Below are 26,497 nucleotides of genomic sequence, written 5' to 3'. Positions count from 1 at the left end.
TAAATACACTGCTGCAGATTGCTAAAAAAATAAATGTTTTTTTATGGACCCCTTGGCCCCACCATACTACTAACCACACTGAGAGTTACAATCCAAAATTGCAACAAAGAAATAAAAAAAATTACTATGTAAGTCCTACCTCCTCTGCAATGAAAGTGCTCTGCCATCTGACTCAGACACACACTGTTACAAACTTAAAGGGCTACTGGACCCACATTTTTTCTTTCATGATTCAGATAGAGCATAGGCAATTTTATAGCAGGCTTTATCATTTATTCCTATTATAGAGTTTTTATTCGTTTCTCTTGCTATCTTTATTTGAAAAGTTAGGAATGGAAGCTTTGGAGCATGACTATTTTTGTGTCAGGTACCCTGGATAGAGTTTGCTAATAGGTGTCCTGCATTTAGCCATCCATAAGCAAGCGTAACCCAGGTTCTCAAACTAACATGGGCCGTCTCAAACGCTTTTTATTTCTTTCTTTTTCAGATAAATATAGGAAGTAGAACGAAGAAAATTTGATAATAGAAGTAAATTAAAAAGCTGCTTTAAATTGCATGCTCTATCTGAATCTAGAATGAAAAAAAAATTGTGTTTAGTATCCTTTTAAGTGCCAAGTCTGGTGGTCTCACTACGCATAGTGGTTTAGGTGCACACTCAAAAATCCTCTCAAATGCTAATGCTTTACTCATTTTAAATAAAATTGACCACACTCAGTAGCACTCTGCTGTAATACCCTCTGGTGGCTGGCCAAAATTGTTTAAAGAAAATAATATTGTTTCTTGCCTCATGGGGAACCCTGGCCCATTTGGCCCCTGACAGGAGTCACCCCTGTAACCCCCTGATGGCACCCAGTTGTGATTTACGGGAGATGATGTATTTATAACTTACAATTATCATTACTTTCGCTTATACTTTTGCCTAACAGAACATAAGTTAATGTAAAGAATGTGCTTATTTATCCTTATTAATAAGCAATCATCATAAACCACTGTCAATGAACATTAAGAACAGGAAAGCAAAATATTTAGTTTTCTGAATTATTGTGTCTATTGATTGTTACGTTAAAGTCCATTTAAAAAAAAAAAAAAAATATTGAGTGGAGGTCAAATGTTTCCTATCTTGAGTGGGGCTCCAGTTTGGCACAAGTTTGTTTGCCATATAAAGCGTTGGTTCAGGCTTAGAACATATATCGACACAGAAATGAGTGTCGCAAATAATTTTAAACCTTTTTAAATACAAGTTACTTTTAAAAAAGGTAAAATATATTCAGTGGCAAGGTTGGCACAAGTTTGTTTGCCATATAAAGCATTGGGTCAGCTTAGAACTTAAAAATATGAAGTGGTTCATGCCCTGTATATCACACAGAAATGAGTGACTCATCGGATTTCAACCCTTTTTAAATACCAGTTTAAATACCAGTTACTTATTCAGAAAAGGTAAAATATATGAAGTGGCCAGGTTGGCACAAAAAATTTGCTATAAAAACATTGGGCACGCTGAAAATATGTATATTCTATGAAGATGTTCATGCCGAGTATATATCATCGACAGAAATAAGTGACCAAAAGGAGTTTTAACACTTAAAATACCAGTTACTTATTCAGAAAAGGTAAAATATATGAAGTGCTAGTGTTGCACCAGATTGTTGATATAAAAAGCATTGTGTACAGGCTGAAAACATGTATGTCCCTATAGAGAGGGCTTTATGCCATGTATATAAGCACACATTAACCCCTTAATGACCACAGCACTTTTCCATTTTCTGTCCGTTTGGGACCAAGGCTATTTTTACATTTTTGAGGTGTTTGTGTTTAGCTGTAATTTTCCTCTTACTCATTTACTGTACCCACACATATTATATACCGTTTTTCTCGCCATTAAATGGACTTTCTAAAGATACCATTATTTTTCCTCATATTTTATAATTTACTATAAAAAAAATAATAAATATGAGGAAAAACAAGACAAGAGAAGCATGCTTACCAATACCATGAAGTCTCTGAAAGTACAAGTCCTGTTTCTACAAGAGACACATTGGTTGGCGTCAAACCAGACTCCATACAGGACCTCAGAATACCCTGTGGTGGTTCTAGCTTCTCACACTGAGAAATCTAGGGGAGTCGCGATTGCCATACACAAATCTATACATTTTGACCACATTCACGCAGAGAGAGATAGCCAGGACGGTTTCTACTGCTCAATTGTAAACTAAACGGTATACTGTTTACTCTGGTTAACATCTACGCCCCAAATCAAATGCAAACTAAGTTCCTGAAAGACCACTGTCTAAAATTGAGAAACACAAAGCTGGGACTACTATACTGGGAGGGGACTTCAATATGATATGGGACCCCCTACTAGATAAGAAGGTTCAGAGTGGGAAAACAATAGACACATACTCTGTGACTACTGCCAACAAATTCAGACAACACATCATCCAACATAATCTATATGACATCTGGAGGGCACTACACCACAATGATAGGGACTATACATACTTTTCTAGACCCCATAATTCGTACTCGAGGACGACCATTTCTTCACTGACTCATGGACACTTAATAGATCCTAACGTCACACATTAGAGTCTGTTCATGGTCAGACCACGATATTCTGACATTTACTCTCTCAACTGACTTAACCACAGAGACTAGACCTAGCTGGAAACTCCCAAAACAAATGCTCCAAGATAAAACTTTTAGATTATCCCTCCAAGCCTCTATTGTAGAGTTTCTAAGAATAAACGAAACCCCGGATATGTCCTCCCAAACAATATGGCTGCTCTGAAAGCATACATAAGAGGATATGCATTCGAAGGCAGACGAATGCTACGGCGTCAAGCAGGTCTACCCTTTCGGCCTCCTCATGCTGAGCTTCGCGCTGTAGAGCAGGAGAATAAAAATTCCCCAACTACAAGCCTGGCTGATAAAATTAAGGAGCTGCGAACACAACTGGCAGATAGAGATCTGCAAAGAGTTAAAGACTCTTATGCTAGATTCAAAAGCTGATGTATTGCCAAGGTAATAAGGCCTCAGCCCTCCTTGCCCATAAATTAAGGAGCAGGACAGCGGCGGCTAGGATCTTATCTCTCCAGAGAGGTAACATTTCGGTCTACTCCCCTAAGGAAATTGGAGAGACGTTTGCGGAATATTACTCTAAGCTGTACCACCTTAAGCCCTCGATGGCTACTAAAGAGTCCTCCTCGTATGAAATAATACATTTCTTACAGGCGTTGGGTCTGCCATCCCTCCCAGACGGGGATGTAGAAGTACTTAAAGCTCCATCTCCCCAAATGAGCTTAGTTTAGCCATTAAACACTCCCAAAATAACAAGGCTCCAGGCCCAGATGGGTACCCAACACCTTCTATAAATTGTTTAAACCGGAACTCCAGGGATCCTCCTCAAGGTCTTTTCGAAACCCGAGAGGCAGCTCATTCCATAAAGAATTTTTACAAGCAGTAATTCTACCCCATTCCGAAACCGAACAAAGATCCCACACAATGTACGAGCTACAGACCAATCTCCTTGATAAATGGTGATGTAAAGCTCTATGCAAAGCTATGGGCTAACCGCCTCAATAGCCTGCTCCCGAAGGTGATTCATACAGACCAAGTTGGTTTCACGTTTGGTAGAGAAGGCCCCAGACAATTCTCGAAAAACGTTAAACATACTCACAGAAGCCTCACGGCTGAAGACACCCATGCTGGCCCTGTCGCTGGACGCAGAAAAAGCGTTTGACAGGGTCAGGTGGGAATACCTATGGCATACACTTGCTCAATTTGGCATGCCAGAGACCGTGATTAAAGCAATCCGTGCCCTATACTCTTGCCCTCAGCAGTAGTTAAGGGTATGGTGGTTTGCCTCCCCGGAAATATGTATCACCAACGGCACCAGACAAGGATGCCCCCTGTCACCTTTAATTTTTCCATGGCCATAGAACCTCTAGCTCAGGCTATTAGACAAACACCTCTAGTAAGAGGGCCAGCTTGGATGCGCTACTGCGAAGATCGCACTATACGCGGACGATGTCACTCTGTTCTTAACAAACCCAATAGGCTCCCTGCCAGTACTCTTTGATACTATCTCTTGAGTTCGGAGCTCATAGCTACTACAAAGTAAATGTCACCAAAACAGAGGCTTTACCAGTATGCATGCCAGCATTTGAATTGGATATACTACAAACAATTGTACTCCTTCCAATGGTCTCGAACCACCATTAGGCACTTAGGGGTACAGCTCGTCCGGACCGAAATTGGTTATTTCCATTAACTATACAAGCCTCATTAAAGAGGTCACTGAGCTTACATCTTCGTGGAGTCTTAAAGAAATTTCATGGTTGGGCCGCATCGCCTCCTTCAAAATGACGATCTTGCCAAAAATTCTGTACTTTTTCCGCTGCATCCCTCTTAATGTACCTGCCGCTCTAATAGACAAGCTCAATCTCTTGGACAACACTATATCTGGAATAAGTCCAGCCTCGATAGCGCGAAAATACTCCAAAAAAGATATGAATTGGAGTTTGCAATGCCTAGCATACGTGGATATTATGAGGCAGCCAGGCTTTCTCATATCACGCGTGGGCGGATAAGGGGGAACAACAGGGCTGGAAAAGCATAGAAACATCGTCTCTTCCCCTAGCCTAAAGTTGGTAGACTTACCCTGGATCCCTAAGCATTGCGTTGACAAATTGGGATTACAAAACGTCATCATCAAGATAATCTGAAAGTTTGATAGCCTTAGAAACCTACCGCGACATCGCCCCACACCCGTCTCCCATTCATTCTATACCACCTTACTGGCGGCTCTCCCTGACACACACATACAGCAATGGAGTGACTTAGACCTGAAAGTGGTCTCCCTGTATACCCCTCGGGCTCCTTAATCTCACCCCACAATATCAGTACCATTATCCCAGAGCCCCCCCCCCGTGGGCCTCTTTTGAATATTCGAGGCTCTATGCCTTTATGACATCTTGGGGATTCCCCAAAGCCCTAAACAGGCCCATGACTAACTGGGAAAAGCTATGGCAACTCCCTATTAGACTCCTAGGCTCATATCGTTCCATTTATGATCTTCTACAGTCATCCACTAACAAAGACAGATCATGGCAGCTAAGAGCTTGGGAGGGAGATTTATCCAGACCTATTTCAGATAAAGACCTATCCACAGCCATGACGTAACTAAAAAGACAGTACACTGTGCAAACACACTAGAAGCTTATATGAAATTATTCCTAAAATGGTACTATACCCCCACGAGGCTGTCACAAATGTTTCCCACAACGCCCCCTTTGTGTTGGAGGGAGTGCATGCAAAGAGGCTCAGATATGCATACTGGTGGGACTGCCCAAAACTGACACCTCTCTGGACACAGGTACAAACCCACTACCAACTTGGGGATCTGCCACTCACTCCAGCAATCGCTCTCTTAACACATTTTCCCGAGGAGCGTTCCAACCCACTCTCTAAATTGGTCATCTTTGTCCTAGCGGCCACAAAACTGGCAATAGCAAAGGCCTGGAAACAAACCCACCCCCCAAGATGTAACGGATGTTACATCTATGATGCAGGTGTACGCCACAATGGAACAAAGTTTCTATTCCCATATGACAAAGAGGAGCTTTACTGGCAGATTTGGGAGTCCTGGTTTAACTACCAGGGAGCCCAAAGCTAAATGCCTAGTCGAATAAAGATTCCAGTTACCCCTACCACCATATCCATGTCCCTTCCCCTTCCCCCCCCTCCCCTCTCATGTGGTATGAAAGCTCATACTCTTCCTCCCCCCGCCTCTTCTCAACCTAAGGCCCCCCCGCCTGGAGATGCGCGCTATAATTACCAGTTGCAGTACACGGAAGGCACTCCTAAGCTGACTTCACGAAATTCCTTGAAAGTTGAGTTACTGTATAGGACTGAGGTTTTACCCGGTCCTTGTATCCTAAGTTTGTTCATACTGTTTGTAAATGAGGTTTTCATAATGGATATATTTTCTTAGTTCACATTAATCGAAAAAGAGGTTTATATGGTAGATATCTTATTTCATACTTGACATGCTTGACCTAGCAGTATTTGTATTAATAGCTATACCTACTGAGCCAATACAACGGCATAATGTTTATGTATATGTTATCCTGTTGGTCACCTGCGCTGTGACATCTGCTGTAATGTTTAAACCCCAATAAAAAAAAATAAATAAACAATGGATATAACGGAAAAAAAAAAAAAATGAGGAAAAAATGGAAAAAACACACTTTTTCTAACTTTGACCCCCAAAATCTGTTACACATCTACAACCACAAAAAACACCATGCTAAATAGTTTCTAAATTTTGTCCAGAATTTAGAAATACCCAATGTTTACATGTTCTTTGCTTTTTTTGTAAACTATAGGGCCATAAATACAAGTAGCACTTTGCTATTTCCAAACCATTTCTTTTCAAAATTAGCGCTAGTTACATTAGAACACTGATATCTTTCAGGAATCTCTGAATATCCATTGACATGTATATATTTTTTTTTAGTAGACAACCCAAAGTATTGATCTAGGCCCATTTTGGTATATTTCATGCCACCATTTCACCGCCAAATGCAATCAAATACAAAAAATCGTTCACTTTCACAAATTTTTTCACAAACTTTTGGTTTCTAACTTAAATTACAGCTTGTGCAATATGGCATAAATTGTTGTAAATTCTTATCTGGGATCCCCTTTGTTCAGAAATAGCAGACATATATGACTTTGGCGTTGCTTTTTGGTAATTAGAAGGCCGCTAAATGCTACTGCGCGCACCACACGTGTATTATGCCCAGCAGTGAAGGGGTTAATTAGGGAGCATGTAGGGAGCTTTTTGGGATAGTTTTAGCTTTAGTGTAGTGTAGTAACAACCCCAAGTATTGATCTAGGCCAATTTTGGTATATTTTATGCCACCATTTCACCGCCAAATGCGATCAAATTAAAAAAAAAGTTAAATTTTTCTCAATTTTAGGTTTCTCACTGAAATTATTTACAAACAGCTTGTGCAATTATGGCACAAATGGTTGTAAATGCTTCTCTGGGATCCCCTTTGTTCAGAAATAGCAGACATATATGGCTTTGGCATTGCTTTTTGGTAATTAGAAGGCCTCTAAATGCCGCTGCGCATCACACTGTATTATGGCTAGCAGTGAAGGGGTTAATTATGTAGCTTGTAGGGAGCTTGCAGGGTTAATTTTATCTTTAGTGTAGAGCTCAGCCTCCCACCTGAAACATCAGACCCCCTGATCCCTCCCAAACAGCTCTCTTCCCTCCCCCACCCCACAATTGTCCCCGCCATCTTAAGTACTGGCAGAAACTCTGCCAGTACTAAAATAAAAGGTATTTGGCCATTTAAAAAAAAAAAAAAAAAAAAAGCATATTTACATATGCTGATGTGTATGATCCCCCCTTAGACCCCAACCTCACTGATCCCCCACCTAACAGCTCTCTAACCCTTCCCCTCTGCCTTAATGGGCGCCATCTTGGGTACTGGCAGCTGTCTGCCAGTACCCAGTTTTGCAAAAATTTGCCATTTTATTAAAAAAAAAAGCAATTTTCTGTAGTGTAGCTTTCCCCCCCACCAAGACCAACCCCCCACCCTTCCAGATCCCTTAGATTATATTTTTTAAAGTTTAAACTTTATTTTTTTTTAATACTTTTTACTATGTTTTTCTGTAGTGTAGCGGTTCCCACCCGCTCCCGCCCTGCACGCCCCCGCCCTCCAACCCCCGTGCACGCGCGCGCGCCCCGTGCGCGCCCCCGTGGGTCCCGCCCCCGATCCCGCCCCCCTCCACTCCATACACAACATCGATGGCCGCCCACCCGCCTCCCACGAAAGCTCCCACCCACCAAAGATACCGGCCATCGATGTCTGGTGCAGAGAGGGCCACAGAGTGGCTCTCTCTGCATCGGATGGCCAAGGGGGGTTATTGCAGGATGCCTCCATATCGAGGCATCACTGCAATAACCGGAAAGCAGCTGGAAGCGAGCAGCAGATCGCTTCCCAGCTGCTTTCCCAGACCAAGGACGTACGCCACACACGTCCTGCGGTCATTAAGGTGTATTTTTTTTGAGGACGTGTGGCGTACGTTCCTTGGTCGTTGAAGGGGTTTAATGAGCGTTCCAAAGGATTTTAAAAGTTATTAAATACCAATTACTTATTTAGAAAAGGTAAAATATATGAAATGGCAAGGTTGCCTGCAATTTTTTTGCTCTAAAAAGCGTTGGGCCAGGTTGATAACATGTCTATTCCATAATGGGGTTCATGCCCTGTATATATCCACACATAAATTAGTGGGCCAAATGATTTTAACCCTTTTTAAATACCTTTACTTGATAAGATAAAATATATGAAGTTGCAAAGTTGGCACCAGATTGTTTGCATTGGGCCATGCTGAAAATATGTGTTTATTCTATGATGAAGTTCATGCCGAGTATTTATCATCACAGAAATGAGTGACCCAAAAGGATTTTAACCCTTTTAAAATAACTGTTTATTATTCATAAAAGGTAAAATATATGAAGTAGCAAGGTTGTCACCAATGTTTTCCATAAAGAGCGTTGGGCAAGTCTGATAACCTGTCTGTCATATGATGGGGTTCATGCCGTGTATATATCCACAAATAAATAAGTGGCTCAAAGGATTTTAACTCTTTTTAAAATAACAGTTACTTTTTGAAAACATAACCAAATTTGTTCCACATTTGCTATCTGTTTATTGCAATACTAGTGTAGACGGTCAAAAATGTGTCCAACTTACTAACTTACTAACCACTCCCTTATTTACCCACCTCTCCCTCCAAGAACCTTTGCCTACCATCTGACCCCCCCATCCACTCAGATCTCCTCTCTCTTATCCCCCCTCCCTCCTTCACCCTCCCTGCCACTTTCAACATCTAATTTTCTGCAGTGCAGAGGTACCACCCGCTCCCGTCTATATCTATCACCAATCCCTCTATCTCTATCACTATCCATATATCCCTCTATTGCTGTGTCCATCTATCCCTATCCATCTATCCCTCTATCTCTATTCCTCTATCTCTATCCCTATCTCCCTATACCTATATCCCATTTTATCTCTATCCATCTATCACTATACCTTCTATCCCTAGCTTAACTATTTTTTTTTATGCAGCACAAGGGGGTCCCAGCCTCTCCAGCTCCTCCAGCGATGTGGGCTCGCCACCTGCCTACCTCCTTACCCTCCCACGCCACCGTTTGGCACCACCGCTGCACAATACAGAAAGGGGACACAGATTGCAAAATGCCTCAAGTATTGAGGCATAGTGCATTACCATTTTTCTAAGCAACCGTTGCAGAGAGGGTTCCAGTGATGGTGCCGATCGTTGGTGGCAGATGCGAAGGATAGGAGGGAGGCAGGTGGGTGGCCCATCACTGGCGGTAGGAGGCAGTAGGGTGGTGTGAGAGGGGGCAGGAGCGGGGTGGGAACGCTTATACTACGGAAAAAGTTGGGAAGCTGGAAGGAGGGGAGAGGGGGGGACTAATAGATTAGTAAAATAAACTGGGAGAGGGTAGAGTGGTAGGGAATGAGGGTGGGGCAAATACACTACAGATTTTATTTTATATATCTACTGTATATAAAAAATAAAAGCAAATAAATATTAGCTACTGGCAGACAGCTGAAAGTACATAACATGTACGCTAAAAGGTAGAAGGAGGGTCTGAACAAAGGGAGATCCCAGAGAACCATTAGAACCATTTAGTGCTATAATATGCACAAGCTGTTTGTTCAGTGATAAACCCAAAGTTGTGAAAAAAGTAAAACATTTTTTTTATTTGATCGCATTTGGCGGTGAAATGGTAGCATGAAATATAGCAAAATGGGCCTAGATCAATACTTTGGGTTGTCTACTACACTAAAGTGAAAATTAAACGTACAAGCTCCCTACAAGCTAATGAATTAACACCTTAACTGCTGGGGCAGTAATACAAGTGTGGTGCGCAGCAGCATTTAGCGGCCTTCTAATTACCAAAAAGCAATCCCAAAGCCATAAATGTCTGCTATTTCTGAACAAAGGGGATCCCAGAGAAGCATTTACAACCATTTGTGCCATAGATTGCATAAGCTGTTTGTTGTCTACTACACTACACTTAGAGCTAAAATTAACTCTAAAAGCTCCCTACATGCTCCCTAATTAACCCCTTCACTGCTGGCATAAAACACATGTGGTGCGCAGTGGCATTTAGCAGCCTTCTAATTACCAAAAAGCAACGCCAAAGCATATAAGTCTGCTATTTCTGAACAAAGGGGATCCCAGAGAAGCATTTACAACCATTTATGCCAATAAATTGCAGTAAGTTGTTTGTAAATAATTTCTGTGAGAAAACCTAAAGTTTGTGAAAAAGTGAACTTTTTTTTTTATTTGATCGCATTTGGCGGTGAAATGGTGGCATGAAATATACCAAAATGGGCCTAGATCAATACTTGGGTGTCTTCAAACAAAAAAATATACATGTGAAGGGATATTCAGGTATTCCTGACAGATATCAGTGTCCCAATGTAACTAGCGTTAATTTAAAAAAAATAAAAGTGTTTGGAAATCAGGCAACGTGCTCTTGTATTTATTTCCCTGATAACTTGCAAAAAAAGCAAAGAACTCAGGACAAAATTTTAGAACTATTTAGCATGGGTGTTTTTTGGTGGTTGTAGGTGAGTAACAGATTTTGGGGGTCAAAGTAAGAAAAAGTGTGTTTTTTTCATTTTTCCTCATATTTTATTAAAAAATTTATAGTAAATTATAAGATATGATGAAAATAATGGTATCTTTAGAAAGTCCATTTAGTGGTGAGAAAAAATGGTATATAATATGTGTGGGTACAGTAAATGAGTAAGAGGAAAATATAGCCCTGGTCCTTAAAGGGACATGAAACCCAAATTTTTTATTTCATGATTTAGAAGAGCATGCAATTTTTAAAACAACTTTCTAATTTACTTGTGATTATCTAATTTGCTTCACTTTCTTGGTATACTTTGCTGGAAAAGGCATATCTAGATAGCTCAGTAGCTGCTGATTGGTTGCTGCACATTGATGCCTCCTGTTATTGCTCACCCATTGTGCATTGCTATTTCTTCAAACAAAGGAATATCTGAAGAATGAAGCAAATTAGATAATAAAAGTAAATAGGGAGTGTTGTTTAAAATTGTATTATCTACTTGAATCCTGAAATAAATTGTTGGTTTAGTGTCCCTTTAAGGGTAAGAAAATTGAACAATGTCTGGTCACTAAGGGGTTAATGTTCATCACAGTGGTTACCTTATAAATCACAATCTGCATAAAACACTGTGAATGAACATCAAGAAGAACAAGAAAGCTACACAAATGTTTCGTTTTCATATTCATTGTCACAATCTATAGCTTGTTTGTTACATTAAAGTTGATTTAAAAAAAAAAAAAAGCTTGAGTGGAGGTCACATGCTTCCTGTCTAGAGTGGAGCTCCACTCTGCAGTTGGACTCTTCTCTTCTCTCTTTAAGCTACACGTAACGTCATAGGTGTGAGACATACACACGTGGTGATGGAAGGGTATCCGAGAATTAGCGGTGCAGTTGCACCGGGGTTCACGCACTTAAGTTCGGTAGCTTTTGTGTTAAAGAGTGGACTCACTTCCCGTCTATTTCGATCTGCGGGTGATCGTCTCTTTACCCGGAGCTGCTTAACCAGGTGCAGGAAAAAACTACTGGACTGATACAGACAGACACATACATTATTGCTCGTCTACATGCTGTGTGATAGATGCGCTCACACGTGACTGTTTCAAGGAGAGGACAGGACTGGTTTGGTTTCTAGAATTTAGAGTGTAGAGGGAGGCAGAGAGAAAGCCAGCGCTGCTAATCTATGTTCAGATAAACACTACACAGTACATACATACATATTTCTTGTATACGGACAGCTTATTCATTGAGGGTATTGCAAGCGAGCAATGAGAAGATAGTAGTTGATAAGAATGTTTAATTTATATGTAAAACGTGGTGAGGTTATGATAACGTGTCCATATCAATGCCGTAAGTGTCCCTGGTCCAACCTACCTACATGTAGTGTGTCAGCATGCCCTCAAAATTATATCCCATAATGTTGTCACATGTTTATAATAGCTAGAGTTGTGAAACCAGTGGTAGCTGAGTAGGTGGCTTAATTACAAGCAATACAACTGGTTATGGAGCATAGGAAAATAATGATCTGTGTTTGGAAGGAACAATACTATGGTATTACATACACAGCTCATAACAGGAAATTACAACACATACTCATTCTCTCTCATTTTAACAACTTTAGCTGCAACATTTTGAATACATATGTTACAAAAATGCGTATTAAGTCATTCTTTTTTTAAATCTTATACTTTGTTTTTGACTATAGTTTCTGTTTTATCCATTGAAGATCAACTTCCTAACATATTGGAGTTCCAGATCAATAGCTTAGAATCCTTAAGCCCTGCATATAAATTTTATAGTTAGTGAACAAAAAAAAATGGCATAATTGCAAAACATGTCCAGTGGTACAAGGTCAGGTTTAGGTAAAGTTACAAGGTACTCTCTGTCCTTCTCTTCAGAGAGCTCTTTTGAGTTGTCGCCACCTTTGTTTGCCCACCAGCCATCTCCAAAGCTTTCAGTTTTCTATGAGCCACAAAAGTGTTTGGCCTAAATTCTAGTTCTGATTTTCCCAGGAGAAGCAAAAACTAGCACAGATGTCTGCATGTGACCCTTGGTCCAAAAGTTGAACATACCTAAGAATAATCTATTAGATGTATAGGGGGGAAAAAAAGCTTATACATCACAATATTTTTAAATGAAAATTGCACAGTTTTTATACAGGGGGCCATAAATTGTAAAATATGCTATAACTTCTAACAGTATCAACCCTGGTAGAAAAGGAGGCTGGTTCCATAAGAAGTGTCAAATAACATCCCATCCAAAGAATATAGATCTCTGAATGCAAAGCCAGCTATAAGCACTCAGTATTGTAAGTTAAAATTAGACCCCTGCCTAAAAAAACTCAATTTCTTCTTACATATAAAACCAACCATAGCTGCTAAATCATGTGTCCTGAGAATTTGAGAGACAGAATTAGAAAGAAGTACATATTTAAAGGGGCAGTCAACACCAGAATTTTTGTGGTTTTAAAGATAGATAATCCCTTAATTACCATTCCCCAGTTTTTGCATAACCAACACAGTTATAATTATACACGTTTTTTACCTCTGTAATTACCTTGTATCTAAGCCTCAGCAGACTGCCCCCTTGATTTTAGTTCTTTTGACAGACTTGCATTTTAGCCAATCAGAGCTGTCTCCATGGTAAATTCATGTGCATGAGCTCAATGTTATCTATATGAAACACGTGAACTAATGCCCGCTAGTGGTGAAAAACTATCAAAAAGCATTTAGATTAGAGCGGCCTTAAAGGTCTAAGAAAATTGGCATATGAACCTCCTAGGTTTAGCTTTCAATTAAGAATACCAAGAGAACAAAGCAAAATTGGTGATAAAAGTAAATTGGAAAGTTGTTTAAAATTACATGCCCTATTTGAAAAATGAAAGTTTTTTTTAACTTGACTGTCCCTTTAAATGAGAGGCTGCATATAAAGCATTGTTTGGGGGGGGGGGCTCCTGCACAATAAATATTACTTTTATCGCCTAAGTTTTGTTCTTCAATTTTACAGCTAAGTTTGATGTATAAAGTTATTATTCTCAGCCATGGGACGTGGCAGAAAATTGATAGGGTGACTTAATTTCTTGCAGGTGGCAGATCTATTATCCAAAAAAGCACAGATTGCAGCAATTCGTTATGATTCAGTGTGTGGTGTTCCGTACACAGCTCTGCCACTCGCCACTATCATTTGCTCAAAGGAAAATCTCCCAATGTTAATCAGGAGGAAGGAGGCCAAGGATTATGGTAAATAACTCTGTCCACACACTCTGCTATGTGGGTACAACTTTTAAAACACCTGGGAAATTACTAAAATTTAATATATATATATATATATAATATATATATATATATATATGTGTGTGTGTATATATATATATATAGAGAGAGTTTGATTGTTTTTATTTCTAATATGAGTGTGAATTCATTTTTGTTTTGCGCACAGGAACAAAGCGATTGGTGGAAGGCACAATTAATCCTGGAGAAACATGTTTGATAATTGAAGATGTTGTGACAAGTGGTTCCAGTGTCCTTGAGACAGTAGATGTGCTGGAGAAAGAGGGTCTGCGTGTGACTCATGCTGTTGTGCTGGTGGATAGAGAGCAGGGTGGGAAGGAGAGACTGGCAGAGCGCGGTATCAATCTGCTCTCTGTATTTACCTTGACGCATCTCATGCATATGCTGCATGAGCTGAAGGCTGTTGATGCAGAAACCGTGCAGAGAGTTAAAGAATTTATTCATGAAAATAAGCTTGCTGTTCAGCAATCTGATACTACCAAGAAACGCCATGTACGGATGAGCTATGCCTCTCGTGCCCAACTCCCTAGCACACATCCTTTGGCTGCTCGACTTCTTACCATTATGGAGGCCAAGAAGACAAACCTCTGTCTGTCAGCTGATGTTACAGACTCTGCAGAACTGCTTCAGCTGGCAGCACAGCTGGGACCTGCCATATGCATGTTAAAGACCCACATAGACATTTTGACAGATTTTACACCAGATGTCACAACCCAGCTGCAAGATCTTGCTAAGCAGCATCAGTTCCTCCTTTTTGAAGATCGTAAATTTGCTGATATTGGGAATACTGTGAAACACCAATACGAAGGTAATCGCCCAATATTTATCTCAGTAGAAATGTACTTTTTGTCATAATTTGTAATAACTGGAACTTTTTTTTTTTTTAGTACATAGCTTTGTTGGATGATTTTATTGTCAGAATTTGTTCCTTTTCTGTATGATTTGTCTGGCCTATGTTTCTTAGGTGGCATCTATAAAATCTCTTCTTGGTCTGACGTGGTGAATGCGCATGTTGTACCGGGCCCAGGAGTAGTCCTGGGGCTGCAGCAGGTTGGCTGTGCATTGGGAAAAGGCTGCCTAGTCATAGCAGAGATGAGTTCCCAGGGATCACTAGCAACTGGGGAATACACTAAGACAGCTGTAGGTGTAATAAGATGTATCTTTAATGAATGTTTTGTTCTCACACATACAAGTTGCAGACTGTCCTGCTAATAAGTTGCACAAATGTATTTTTCTTAAATACATATTTGTTTCCTCACTAGGTTAAAATAGCAGAGGATCATCCTGAATTTGTATTCGGATTCATTTCTGGCTGCAGGATAAGTGAAAAACCGGAATATCTGCACCTGTCACCTGGCGTTCAGATGCAGTCAGGAGGTATAATTAGAACTTTACCACTATTTGTGTTCTAGTTTTATTAGAATATTTTATGCTTATACATATTTGAATGTTCTGTTTTTAGGGGATAACCTTGGGCAGCAGTACCAGACTCCACATAAAATAATCACCCAGAAGGGTTCTGACATTATCATTGTTGGTAGAGGCATCCTCTCAGCCACCAATCGTCTTGAAGCAGCTGAGATGTATAGAACGGCAGGATGGGAAGCCTATTTGTCAAGGACACAGGAGTCAGATTGATGAACTGTGTATGCCATCTGCATTAGATGCAGAAAACAATTTCCTTTACTTACTGATGCGTTGAAGACTTGAACTCCACAGGATATGAAATGACCTTGTTAGACAAGGGAAAGCTATCCATGGAGCATTATTTTTTTATGAGTGAAAGTATATAGCTATTCAGTCCAATGCATGTTAATGCTGTTTACATGATTTTTTTTTTTTGCATCACCATAAAGTAATACAACACAACAGATTTACCACTATCACTTACTAGGCTGTTTCATACATTCCAAAGACCCACACTCCAAACTTGTGTTTACTTTATATTTTTCACATTGCTTTTATAGATTAGTTTATTTTCATTATTAAAAAAAATATGCTTAAACAGTCATACTGCATTAAATGTCTGGTTTCCAGTGCACATAAGTGAATTTCCCATCTCTCAGCAAGTTTCTAGAGATAACTACCCTCTAGTTTATATTTACAGATGAAACTCTGTGCTCAAACAGAATCTTCTCTATGGGTAGCAACGTTAGAACAAGGGCCTGGTACTAGGTTAAAATAACAGGTTTAATAATTTCCCTTCTCAAAGTACTTTTGCTTACACTTATAAATAACACCTTGTGTTTCTTGAGTAGGTTACATTTCTCAACAGCTACAACTTTTTTGACAGAGAAAACCTTTACTGCTTCAGTTTGTCCTGCAGACAGGATTTGTACCCTAGAAAGTAAGGTAGGATATCACAGATGGGGCCATTTGCAAACACCTCTCTCTAACACCATTGCCTCATACATCATGTTTTGATGTTTCCCATTTATCAAGTAATGTTTATTCCCTGAGAACTGTAGGGATACTTGTCCTCCCCTCAATAAATATTATATATATATATATATATATATATATATATATATATATTATATATATAATATGTGTAAATGAGAGTACATTACTCTCTGCTACAGACAAAGTAATGCAGAAAGTAGATATAACTCTGTCAAAAACTATTGTAACATCTTACGTGCAACAGTAGTCCATTTAGCAAGTCTGCAAAACAAGGGTGATACCTCTCAAAGACATGATCACAAGTTAGGTAAGTCATTTGTTTCTAAGATCACAAAATACATTTGATAGACGTATGGAGAGAAAACTATTAACGTAAAGATACAATTATTTACTCCACTATATATTTCATACAGAAAAAATGCCACACCTAAAATCAAATTTCACTGTAATAATTGCACTAGTGATAGGATCTAGGATACTGATCAAAGCTTTGGATCAAAGTATGAAAGGAACAGGAAAAAAACAAGGACAACCAAGCAGCATATAGGAATGCAGAATAGTGGTAAAGAACCAAACGGAAGTACATTAAAAACCAAGCAATATAAGGACTAACCATAGGGTTTTGGAGAGCTGAACAGGGTAATAGACTTAAAGGGACATAAACACCAAAATCTTTCATGATTCAGGTAGACCATACCATTTTAAACAACTTTCAAATTTACTTCTTTTATCAAATTGTCTTTGTTTTCTTGTTATACTTTGTTGAAATGCACAAAGGTAAGTTCAGGAGTGTGCACGCCAGCTGAAGCACTATATGGTAGCAGTTTTGCTACAATGTTAAACATTAGCAAGAGCACTAGATGGCAGCACTATTTCCAGTCATCTAGTGCTCCAGGCATGTGCACGCTACGGTCACTACCTATCTCATACCTCTTTAATAAACAATAACAAGAGAACAAAGCTAATTTGATAATAGAAGTATATTGGAAACTTTTTTTAAAGTTGTATTCTTTTTCTGAATCATGAAAGAAACATTTTGGGTTTCATGTCCCTTTAAGGGGCATGAGAAATTGTCAGAATCATTAAATATAAATAACTACCTTGACAGGAAATGGCTAAACCTGAAAAGATCTGCAACTTTAATCTGTATAAAAAAAATAAACTTTTTTTCACCTGGGGCACATTTTACATTGGAGTTTTCTTTACATCACCACCATTTTATAAATGATTTGTTTTTTTTAGAGATTTATTGTGAAAAACTTTTCAAATTACAAACTGGGCTCAGGTTACAATATGAGCGTTCCATATTCTAACATTGAAATAATATACTATACACATTTAGGAACTTAAGTTGCGGAAGTTGACAAGTCCCATTTAGATTTGTGGCTCTAAATTGAATTAAGGGAGATCCCTTCTTTGTCCCTCGCCCATTGGTATGTTACTTGGCCACTTTTGGACCAAACTCCAGATATCCAAATTGTGAGGCCGGGCTGATGGGATAAGTAATCATCTTCATGAACATGTAAACATTATATACATTGTAATGGATTTGGTATGAAAAAGTCTAAGCCCATTGTGGGCCGTTTTCTCAACTGTCGGGTCTTCAGCCCTGTGAGTCAAACCATTTCACATCTTCTATATTTTGCATTATACAGGATTCTAATCCCAGTTATTTATGCTTAAGGACAAATATAAACATAAGTGGGACAAAGGGTAGGGGAGAGAGGGGTGGGGGTGGGGAGGAGGGTAGATTTAGGTATATTGGTCTACTAGTTATACGCGTCCAGCTGTTCTCTGGAGGCCTACGTACGCCTTTTTAATGTTTGTGCATTGTGTACCTTTAGCGACTGTAGCTATAAATTAAAATTTGTTGTGAATCTATAAAAACGAAGGGGTGCTGCCACCGGGTCTACTTCAAAAGTTAACCACTATCCTTGTGTGCATTCCATCTCATTGTCATATATTCATGTATATCTATTTTGCCTATTGTGAGAAGTGGTACCTTTCCAGTATGAGCTGCTGCTCTACCTGTTGCTTCCATGTTTTTATATCCGTAACTCTGTAGATTTCCATTTTAAGGTATCAGAGCTTTTGCACTATTGAGCATTATGTATAGCAGGGTTTGCTTTATTTCATCTTTAAAGTTTGGGATATTGTGGAGCAGTAGCAAACTCGGGTTTTCAGGTATATTTCTGTCTAATGTTTTGTTGATATGCTCGACTACGTTTTCCCAAAACGGTCCTAGCCTGTCACATCCCCACCATGTGTGGTAAATGTCAGCTACTTCCCCACAGCCTCTCCAGCATTTATTATTGGCTTGTTTGTAGATTTTTTGGAGTCTCACCGGGGTGAGATACCAGCGTGACATATATTTGAAGTTTGTTTCCTGTGTTTTAGCTGAGACTGACGCTTTTCTATGGTTACGGAATATCTTAAAGGGAACCACAACACCTGCTTGAATATTTTAAACCAACTTTTTCTAATTATGCAAAATATACTGACTTTAATTCTGTATGCAGTTTTAATCTTACTTACTGCATTATTTTGTAGGTAAAAGCTTTATCATTTAAACATTGCTCTGCAGCCTTTACTTGCAAAGTAAGCTGCCATATTGCAACGCACGTTCCACAACAGTGGGTCACGTGATGCACACGGCACCTTCTATTTCTAAAGGAAGCAGATTGAGCCCTGCAGTGTCTTAGAAGAACGCTTCAGGCAGACAGGCACTGTTATGTTTATAAATAGCACACGCAGGAAGGGGGAGGAGAAGAATGCACAGGGGGGGAGAGGAATGCACAGAGGGAAGAAAGTCTCCGGAGTAAGTATGTAGATGAATGCAAATGTCCTTACAATTTTATATGCAGAGCGTTTGCTTTCTTTCCTCCCTCTCCTCCCCCTCACAATTACTTCCCTGCTCGTGCTATTTTTAAACATAACAGTGCCTGTCTGCCTGAAGCCGTTCTTAGACACTGCAGATCTTAATCTGCTTCCTCAACTTTAGAAATAGGTGCCGTGTGCATCACGTGACCCACTGTTGTGGAACTAACTTTGCAATATGGCAGCTTACATTGCAGGTACTAGGCTAAAGAGCAACGTTTAAATGATAAATCTTGTATCTACAACAGAATGCAATAAGATGAAAATACTGCATACAGAATAGTTTGTTAGTTTATTTTGCACAATTAAAAAAAGTTAGTTTAAAACATGTCAAGCAGGTGTTGTGGTTCCCTTTAAGATATTCCGTAACCATAGAAAAGGTCAGTCTCAGCTAAAACACAGGAAACAAACTTCAAATATATGTCACGCTGGTATCTCACCCCGGTGAGACTCCAAAAAATCTACAAACAAGCCAATAATAAATGCTGGAGAGGCTGTGGGGAAGTAGCTGACATTTACCACACATGGTGGGGATGTGACAGGCTAGGACCGTTTTGGGAAAACGTAGTCGAGCATATCAACAAAACATTAGACAGAAATATACCTGAAAACCCGAGTTTGCTACTGCTCCACAATATCCCAAACTTTAAAGATGAAATAAAGCAAACCCTGCTATACATAATGCTCAATAGTGCAAAAGCTCCGATACCCTTAAAATGGAAATCTACAGAGTTACGGATATAAAAACATGGAAGCAACAGGTAGAGCAGCAGCTCATACTGGAAAGGTACCACTTCTCACAATAGGCAAAATAGATATACATGAATATATGACAATGAGATGGAATGCACACAAGGATAGTGGTTAACTTTTGAAGTAGACCCGGTGGCAGCACCCCTTCGTTTTTATAGATTCACAACAAATTTTAATTTATAGCTACAGTCGCTAAAGGTACACAATGCACAAACATTAAAAAGGCGTACGTAGCCTCCAGAGAACAGCTGGACGCGTATAACTAGTAGACCAATATACCTAAATCTACCCTCCTCCCCCCCCCCCCACCCCTCTCTCCCTACCCTTTGTCCCACTTATGTTTATATTTGTCCTTAAGCATAAATAACTGGGATTAGAATCCTGTATAATGCAAAATATAGAAGATGTGAAATGGTTTGACTCACAGGGCTGAAGACCCGACAGTTAGTGAGAAAACAGCCCGCAATGGGCTTAGACTTTTTCATACCAAATCCATTACAATGTATATAATGTTTACATGTTCATGAAGATGATTACTTATCCCATCAGCCCGGCCTCACAATTTGGATATCTGGAGTTTGGTCCAAAAGTGGCCAAGTAACATACCAATGGGCGAGGGACAAAGAAGGGATCTCCCTTAATTCAATTTAGAGCCACAAATCTAAATGGGACTTGTCAACTTCCGCAACTTAAGTTCCTAAATGTGTATAGTATATTATTTCAATGTTAGAATATGGAACGGCTCATATTGTAACCTGAGCCCAGTTTGTAATTTGAAAAGTTTTTCACAATAAAGCTCTAAGAAAAAAAACAATCATTTATAAAATGGTGGTGATGTAAAGAAAACTCCAATGTAAAAAGGTGCCCCAGGTGAAAAAAAGTTTATTTTTTTTATACAGATTAAAGTTGCAGATCTTTTCAGGTTTAGCCATTTCCTGTCAGGGTAGTTATTTATATTTAATGATTCTGACAATTTCTCATGCCCCTTAAAGGGACATGAAACCCAAAATGTTTCTTTCATGATTCAGAAAAAGAATACAACTTTAAAAAAAGTTTCCAATATACTTCTATTATCAAATTAGCTTTGTTCTCTTGTTATTGTTTATTAAAGAGGTATCGAGATAGGTAGTGACCGTAGCGTGCACATGCCTGGAGCACTAGATGACTGGAAATAGTGCTGCCATCTAGTGCTCTTGCTAATGTTTAACATTGTAGCAAAACTGCTACCATATAGTGCTTCAGCTGGCGTGCACACTCCTGAACTTACCTTTGTGCATTTCAACAAAGTATAACAAGAAAACAAAGACAATTTGATAAAAGAAGTAAATTTGAAAGTTGTTTAAAATGGTATGGTCTACCTGAATCATGAAAGATTTTGGGTTTATGTCCCTTTAAGTCTATTACCCTGTTCAGCTCTCCAAAACCCTATGGTTAGTCCTTATATTGCTTGGTTTTTAATGTACTCCGTTTGGTTCTTTACCACTATTCTGCATTCCTATTTGCTGCTTGGTTGTCCTTGTTTTTTTCCTGTTCCTTTCATACTTTGATCCAAAGCTTTGATCAGTATCCTAGATCCTATCACAAGTGCAATTATTACAGTGAAATTTGATTTTAGGTGTGGCATTTTTTCTGTATGAAATATATAGTGGAGTAAATAATTGTATCTTTACGTTAATAGTTTTCTCTCCATACGTCTATCAAATGTATTTTGTGATCTTAGAAACAAATGACTTACCTAACTTGTGATCATGTCTTTGAGAGGTATCACCCTTGTTTTGCAGACTTGCTAAATGGACTACTGTTGCACGTAAGATGTTACAATAGTTTTTGACAGAGTTATATCTACTTTCTGCATTACTTTGTCTGTAGCAGAGAGTAATGTACTCTCATTTACACATATTATATATATATATATATATATATAATATATATATATATATATATATATATAATATTTAATTGAGGGAGGAAATATCCCTACAGTTCTCAGGGAATAAACATTACTTGATAAATGGGAAACATCAAAACATGATGTATGAGGCAATGGTGTTAGAGAGAGGTGTTTGCAAATGGCCCCATCTGTGATATCCTACCTTACTTTCTAGGGTACAAATCCTGTCTGCAGGACAAACTGAAGCAGTAAAGGTTTTCTCTGTCAAAAAAGTTGTAGCTGTTGAGAAATGTAACCTACTCAAGAAACACAAGGTGTTATTTATAAGTGTAAGCAAAAGTACTTTGAGAAGGGAAATTATTAAACCTGTTATTTAACCTAGTACCAGGCCCTTGTTCTAACGTTGCTACCCATAGAGAAGATTCTGTTTGAGCACAGAGTTTCATCTGTAAATATAAACTAGAGGGTAGTTATCTCTAGAAACTTGCTGAGAGATGGGAAATTCACTTATGTGCACTGGAAACCAGACATTTAATGCAGTATGACTGTTTAAGCATATTTTTTTTAATAATGAAAATAAACTAATCTATAAAAGCAATGTGAAAAATATAAAGTAAACACAAGTTTGGAGTGTGGGTCTTTGGAATGTATGAAACAGCCTAGTAAGTGATAGTGGTAAATCTGTTGTGTTGTATTACTTTATGGTGATGCAAAAAAAAAAAAATCATGTAAACAGCATTAACATGCATTGGACTGAATAGCTATATACTTTCACTCATAAAAAAATAATGCTCCATGGATAGCTTTCCCTTGTCTAACAAGGTAATTTCATATCCTGTGGAGTTCAAGTCTTCAACGCATCAGTAAGTAAAGGAGATTGTTTTCTGCATCTAATGCAGATGGCATACACAGTTCATCAATCTGACTCCTGTGTCCTTGACAAATAGGCTTCCCATCCTGCCGTTCTATACATCTCAGCTGCTTCAAGACGATTGGTGGCTGAGAGGATGCCTCTACCAACAATTATAATGTCAGAACCCTTCTGGTGATTATTTTATGTGGAGTCTGGTACTGCTGCCCAAGATTATCCCCTAAAAACAGAACATTCAAATATGTATAAGCATAAAATATTCTAAAAAACTAGAACACAAATAGTGGTAAAGTTCTAATTATACCTCCTGACTGCATCTGAACGCCAGGTGACAGGTGCAGATATTCCGGTTTTTCACTTATCCTGCAGCCAGAAATGAATCCGAATACAAATTCAGGATGATCCTCTGCTATTTTAACCTAGTGAGGAAACAAATATGTATTTAAGAAAATACATTGTGCAACTTATTAGCAGGACAGTCTGCAACTTGTATGTGTGAGAACAAAACATTTCATTAAAGATACATCTTATTACACCTACAGCTGTCTTAGTGTATTCCCCAGTTGCTAGTGATCCCTGGGAACTCATCTCTGCTATGACTAGGCAGCCTTTTCCCAATGCACAGCCAACCTGCTGCAGCCCCAGGACTACTCCTGGGCCCGGTACAACATGCGCATTCACCACGTCAGACCAAGAAGAGATTTTATAGATGCCACCTAAGAAACATAGGCCAGACAAATCATACAGAAAAGGAACAAATTCTGACAATAAAATCATCCAACAAAGCTATGTACTAAAAAAAAAAAGTTCCAGTTATTACAAATTATGACAAAAAGTAAATTTCTACTGAGATAAATATTGGGCGATTACCTCATATTGGTGTTTCACAGTATTCCCAATATCAGCAAATTTACGATCTTCAAAAAGGAGGAACTGATGCTGCTTAGCAAGATCTTGCAGCTGGGTTGTGACATCTGGTGTAAAATCTGTCAAAATGTCTATGTGGGTCTTTAACATGCATATGGCAGGTCCCAGCTGTGCTGCCAGCTGAAGCAGTTCTGCAGAGTTTGTAACATCAGCTGACAGACAGAGGTTTGTCTTCTTGGCCTCCATAATGGTAAGAATCGAGCAGCCAAAGGATGTGTGCTAGGGAGTTGGGCACGAGAGGCATAGCTCATCCATACATGGCGTTTCTTGGTAGTATCAGATTGCTGAACAGCAAGCTTATTTTCATGAATAAATTCTTTAACTCTCTGCACGGTTTCTGCATCAACAGCCTTCAGCTCATGCAGCATATGCATGAGATGCGTCAAGGTAAATACAGAGAGCAGATTGATACCGCGCTCTGCCAGTCTCTCCTTCCCACCCTGCTCTCTATCCACCAGCACAACAGCATGAGTCACACGCAGACCCTCTTTCTCCAGCACATCTACTGTCTCAAGGACACTGGAACCACTTGTCACAACATCTTCAATTATCAAACATGTTTCTCCAGGATTAATTGTGCCTTCCACCAATCGCTTTGTTCCTGTGCGCAAAACAAAAATGAATTCTCACTCATATTAGAAATAAAAACAATCAAACTCTCTCTCTTATCTATATTATATATATATACATATATATATATATTATATATATATATATATATTATATTATTAAATTTTAGTAATTTCCCAGGTGTTTTAAAAGTTGTACCCACATAGCAGAGTGTGTGACAGAGGTTATTTACCATAATCCTTGGCCTCCCTGTTCTCCTGATTAACATTGGGGAGATGTTTCCTTTGAGCAAATGATAGTGGCGAGTGGCAGAGCTGTGTAACGGAACACACACAGCTGGAATCATAACGAATTGCTGCAATCTGTGCTTTTTTTGGATAATAGATCTGCCACCTGCAAGAAATTAAGTCACCCTATCAATTTTCTGCCACGTTCCATGAGCTGAGAATAATAACTTTATACATCAAACTTAGCTGTAAAATTGAAGAACAAAAACTTAGGCGATAAAAGTAATATTTATTGTGCAGGAGCCCCCCCCCCCCAAAACAATGCTTTATATGCAGCCTCTCATTTAAAGGGGACAGTCAATTTAAAAAAAACTTTCATTTTTCAAATAGGGGCATGTAATTTTAAACAACTTTCCATTTTACTTTTATCACCAATTTTGCTTTGATCTCTTGGTATTCTTAATTGAAAGCTAAACCTAGGAGGTTCATATGCCAATTTCTTAGACCTTTAAGGCCGCCTGCTAATCTAAATGCTTTTTGATAGTTTTTCACCACTAGCGGGCATTAGTTCACGTGTTTCATATAGATAACATTGAGGCTCATGCACATGAATTTACCATGGAGACAGCTCTGATTGTGCTAAAATGCAAGTCTGTCAAAAGAACTAAAAGAAGGGGGCAGTCCTGCTGAGGCTTAGATACAAGGTAATTAACAGAGGTAAAAACGTGTATAATTTATAACGGTGTGTTGTTATGCAAAACTGGGGAATTGGTAATTAAGGGATTATCTATCTTTTAAAACCACAAAAATTCTGGTGTTGACTGCCCCTTTAAATATGTACTGTCTTTCTAATTCTGTCTCTCAAATTCTCAGACACATGATTTAGCAGCTATGGTTGGTTTTATATGTAAGAGAAATTGAGTTTTTTTAGGAGGTCTAATTTTAACTTACAATACTGAGTGCTTATAGCTGGCTTTTGCATCAGAGATCTATATTCTTTGGAATGGGATGTTATTTGACACTTTTATGGAACCAGCCTCCTTTTCTACCAGGGTTGATACCTGTTAGAAGTTATAGCATATTTTACAATTTATGGCCCCCTGTATAAAACTGTGCAATTTTCATTTAAAAAATATTGTGATGTATAAGCTTTTTTTTCCCCCTTAATACATCTAATAGATTATTCTTAGGTATGTTCAACTTTTGGACCAAGGGTCACATGCAGACATCTGTGCTAGTTTTTGCTTCTCCTAGGGAAAATCAGAACTAAGAATTTAGGCAAACACTTTTGTGGCTCATAGAAAACTGAAAAGCTTTGGGATGGCTGGTGGGCAAACAAGGTGGCGACAACTCAAAAAGAGCTCTCTGAAGAGAAGGACAGAGAGTACCTTGTAACTTTACCTAAACCTGACCTTGTACCACTGGACATGTTTTGCAATTAGTGCCATTTTTTTTTTGTTCACTAACTATAAAATTTATATGCAGGGCTTAAGGATTCTAAGCTAATTGATTGGAACTCCAATATGTTAGGAAGGTGTGATCTTCAATGGATTAAAACAGAAACTATAGTCAAAAACAAAGTATAAGATTTAAAAAAGAGAATGACTTAATACGCATTTTTGTAACATATGTATTCAAAATGTTGCAGCTAAAGTTGTTAAAATGAGAGAGATGAGTATGTTGTTGTAATTTCCTGTTATGAGCTGTGTATGTAATACCATAGTATTGTTCCTTCCAAACACAGATCATTATTTTCCTATGCTCCATAACCAGTTGTATTGCTTGTAATTAAGCCACCTACTTCAGCTACCACTGGTTTTCACACCTCTAGCTATTATAAACATGTGACAACATTATGGAGATATATTTTGAGGGCATGCTGACACACACATGTAGGTAGGTGGACCAGGGACACTAACGGCATGATATGGACACGTTATCATAACCTCACCACGTTTTACATATAAATTAAACATTCTTATCAATACTATCTTCTCATTGCTC

At 38.8% G+C, this 26,497-nt stretch overlaps 1 protein-coding gene and 1 pseudogene across 1 annotated transcript; one reads left to right on the top strand and one right to left on the bottom strand.

Moving 5' to 3' along the window:
• The first annotated feature begins 13,772 nt into the window (after nt 1-13,772).
• On the top strand, nt 13,773-15,985 carry LOC128637493 (uridine 5'-monophosphate synthase-like). The gene is made up of 5 exons (XM_053689793.1): nt 13,773-13,923; nt 14,123-14,782; nt 14,939-15,114; nt 15,237-15,351; nt 15,437-15,985. The coding sequence occupies exons 1-5, from the start codon at nt 13,890-13,892 to the stop codon at nt 15,610-15,612; spliced, it is 1,161 nt and encodes a 386-aa protein (XP_053545768.1). The 5' UTR covers nt 13,773-13,889; the 3' UTR covers nt 15,613-15,985.
• Nucleotides 15,986-22,440: 6,455 nt separating this feature from the next.
• Nucleotides 22,441-25,941, bottom strand: LOC128657703 (uridine 5'-monophosphate synthase-like; annotated as a pseudogene).
• Between the last annotated feature and the right edge of the window lie 556 nt (nt 25,942-26,497).

This window comes from Bombina bombina, chromosome 1 (assembly GCF_027579735.1).
Source record: "Bombina bombina isolate aBomBom1 chromosome 1, aBomBom1.pri, whole genome shotgun sequence".
NCBI lineage: Eukaryota > Metazoa > Chordata > Amphibia > Anura > Bombinatoridae > Bombina > Bombina bombina.
This window is presented reverse-complemented; position numbering and strand designations above follow the sequence as displayed.

Excerpts from the sequence above, each read along its gene's own strand:
- LOC128637493 (XM_053689793.1), top strand. The coding sequence starts at position 13,890 with ATGTTAATCAGGAGGAAGGAGGCCAAGGATTATG. Across the intron at positions 13,924-14,122 it reads GAAGGAGGCCAAGGATTATG|GAACAAAGCGATTGGTGGAA; the intron begins GTAAATAACTCT and ends TTTTGCGCACAG. Across the intron at positions 15,115-15,236 it reads GGGAATACACTAAGACAGCT|GTTAAAATAGCAGAGGATCA; the intron begins GTAGGTGTAATA and ends TTTCCTCACTAG.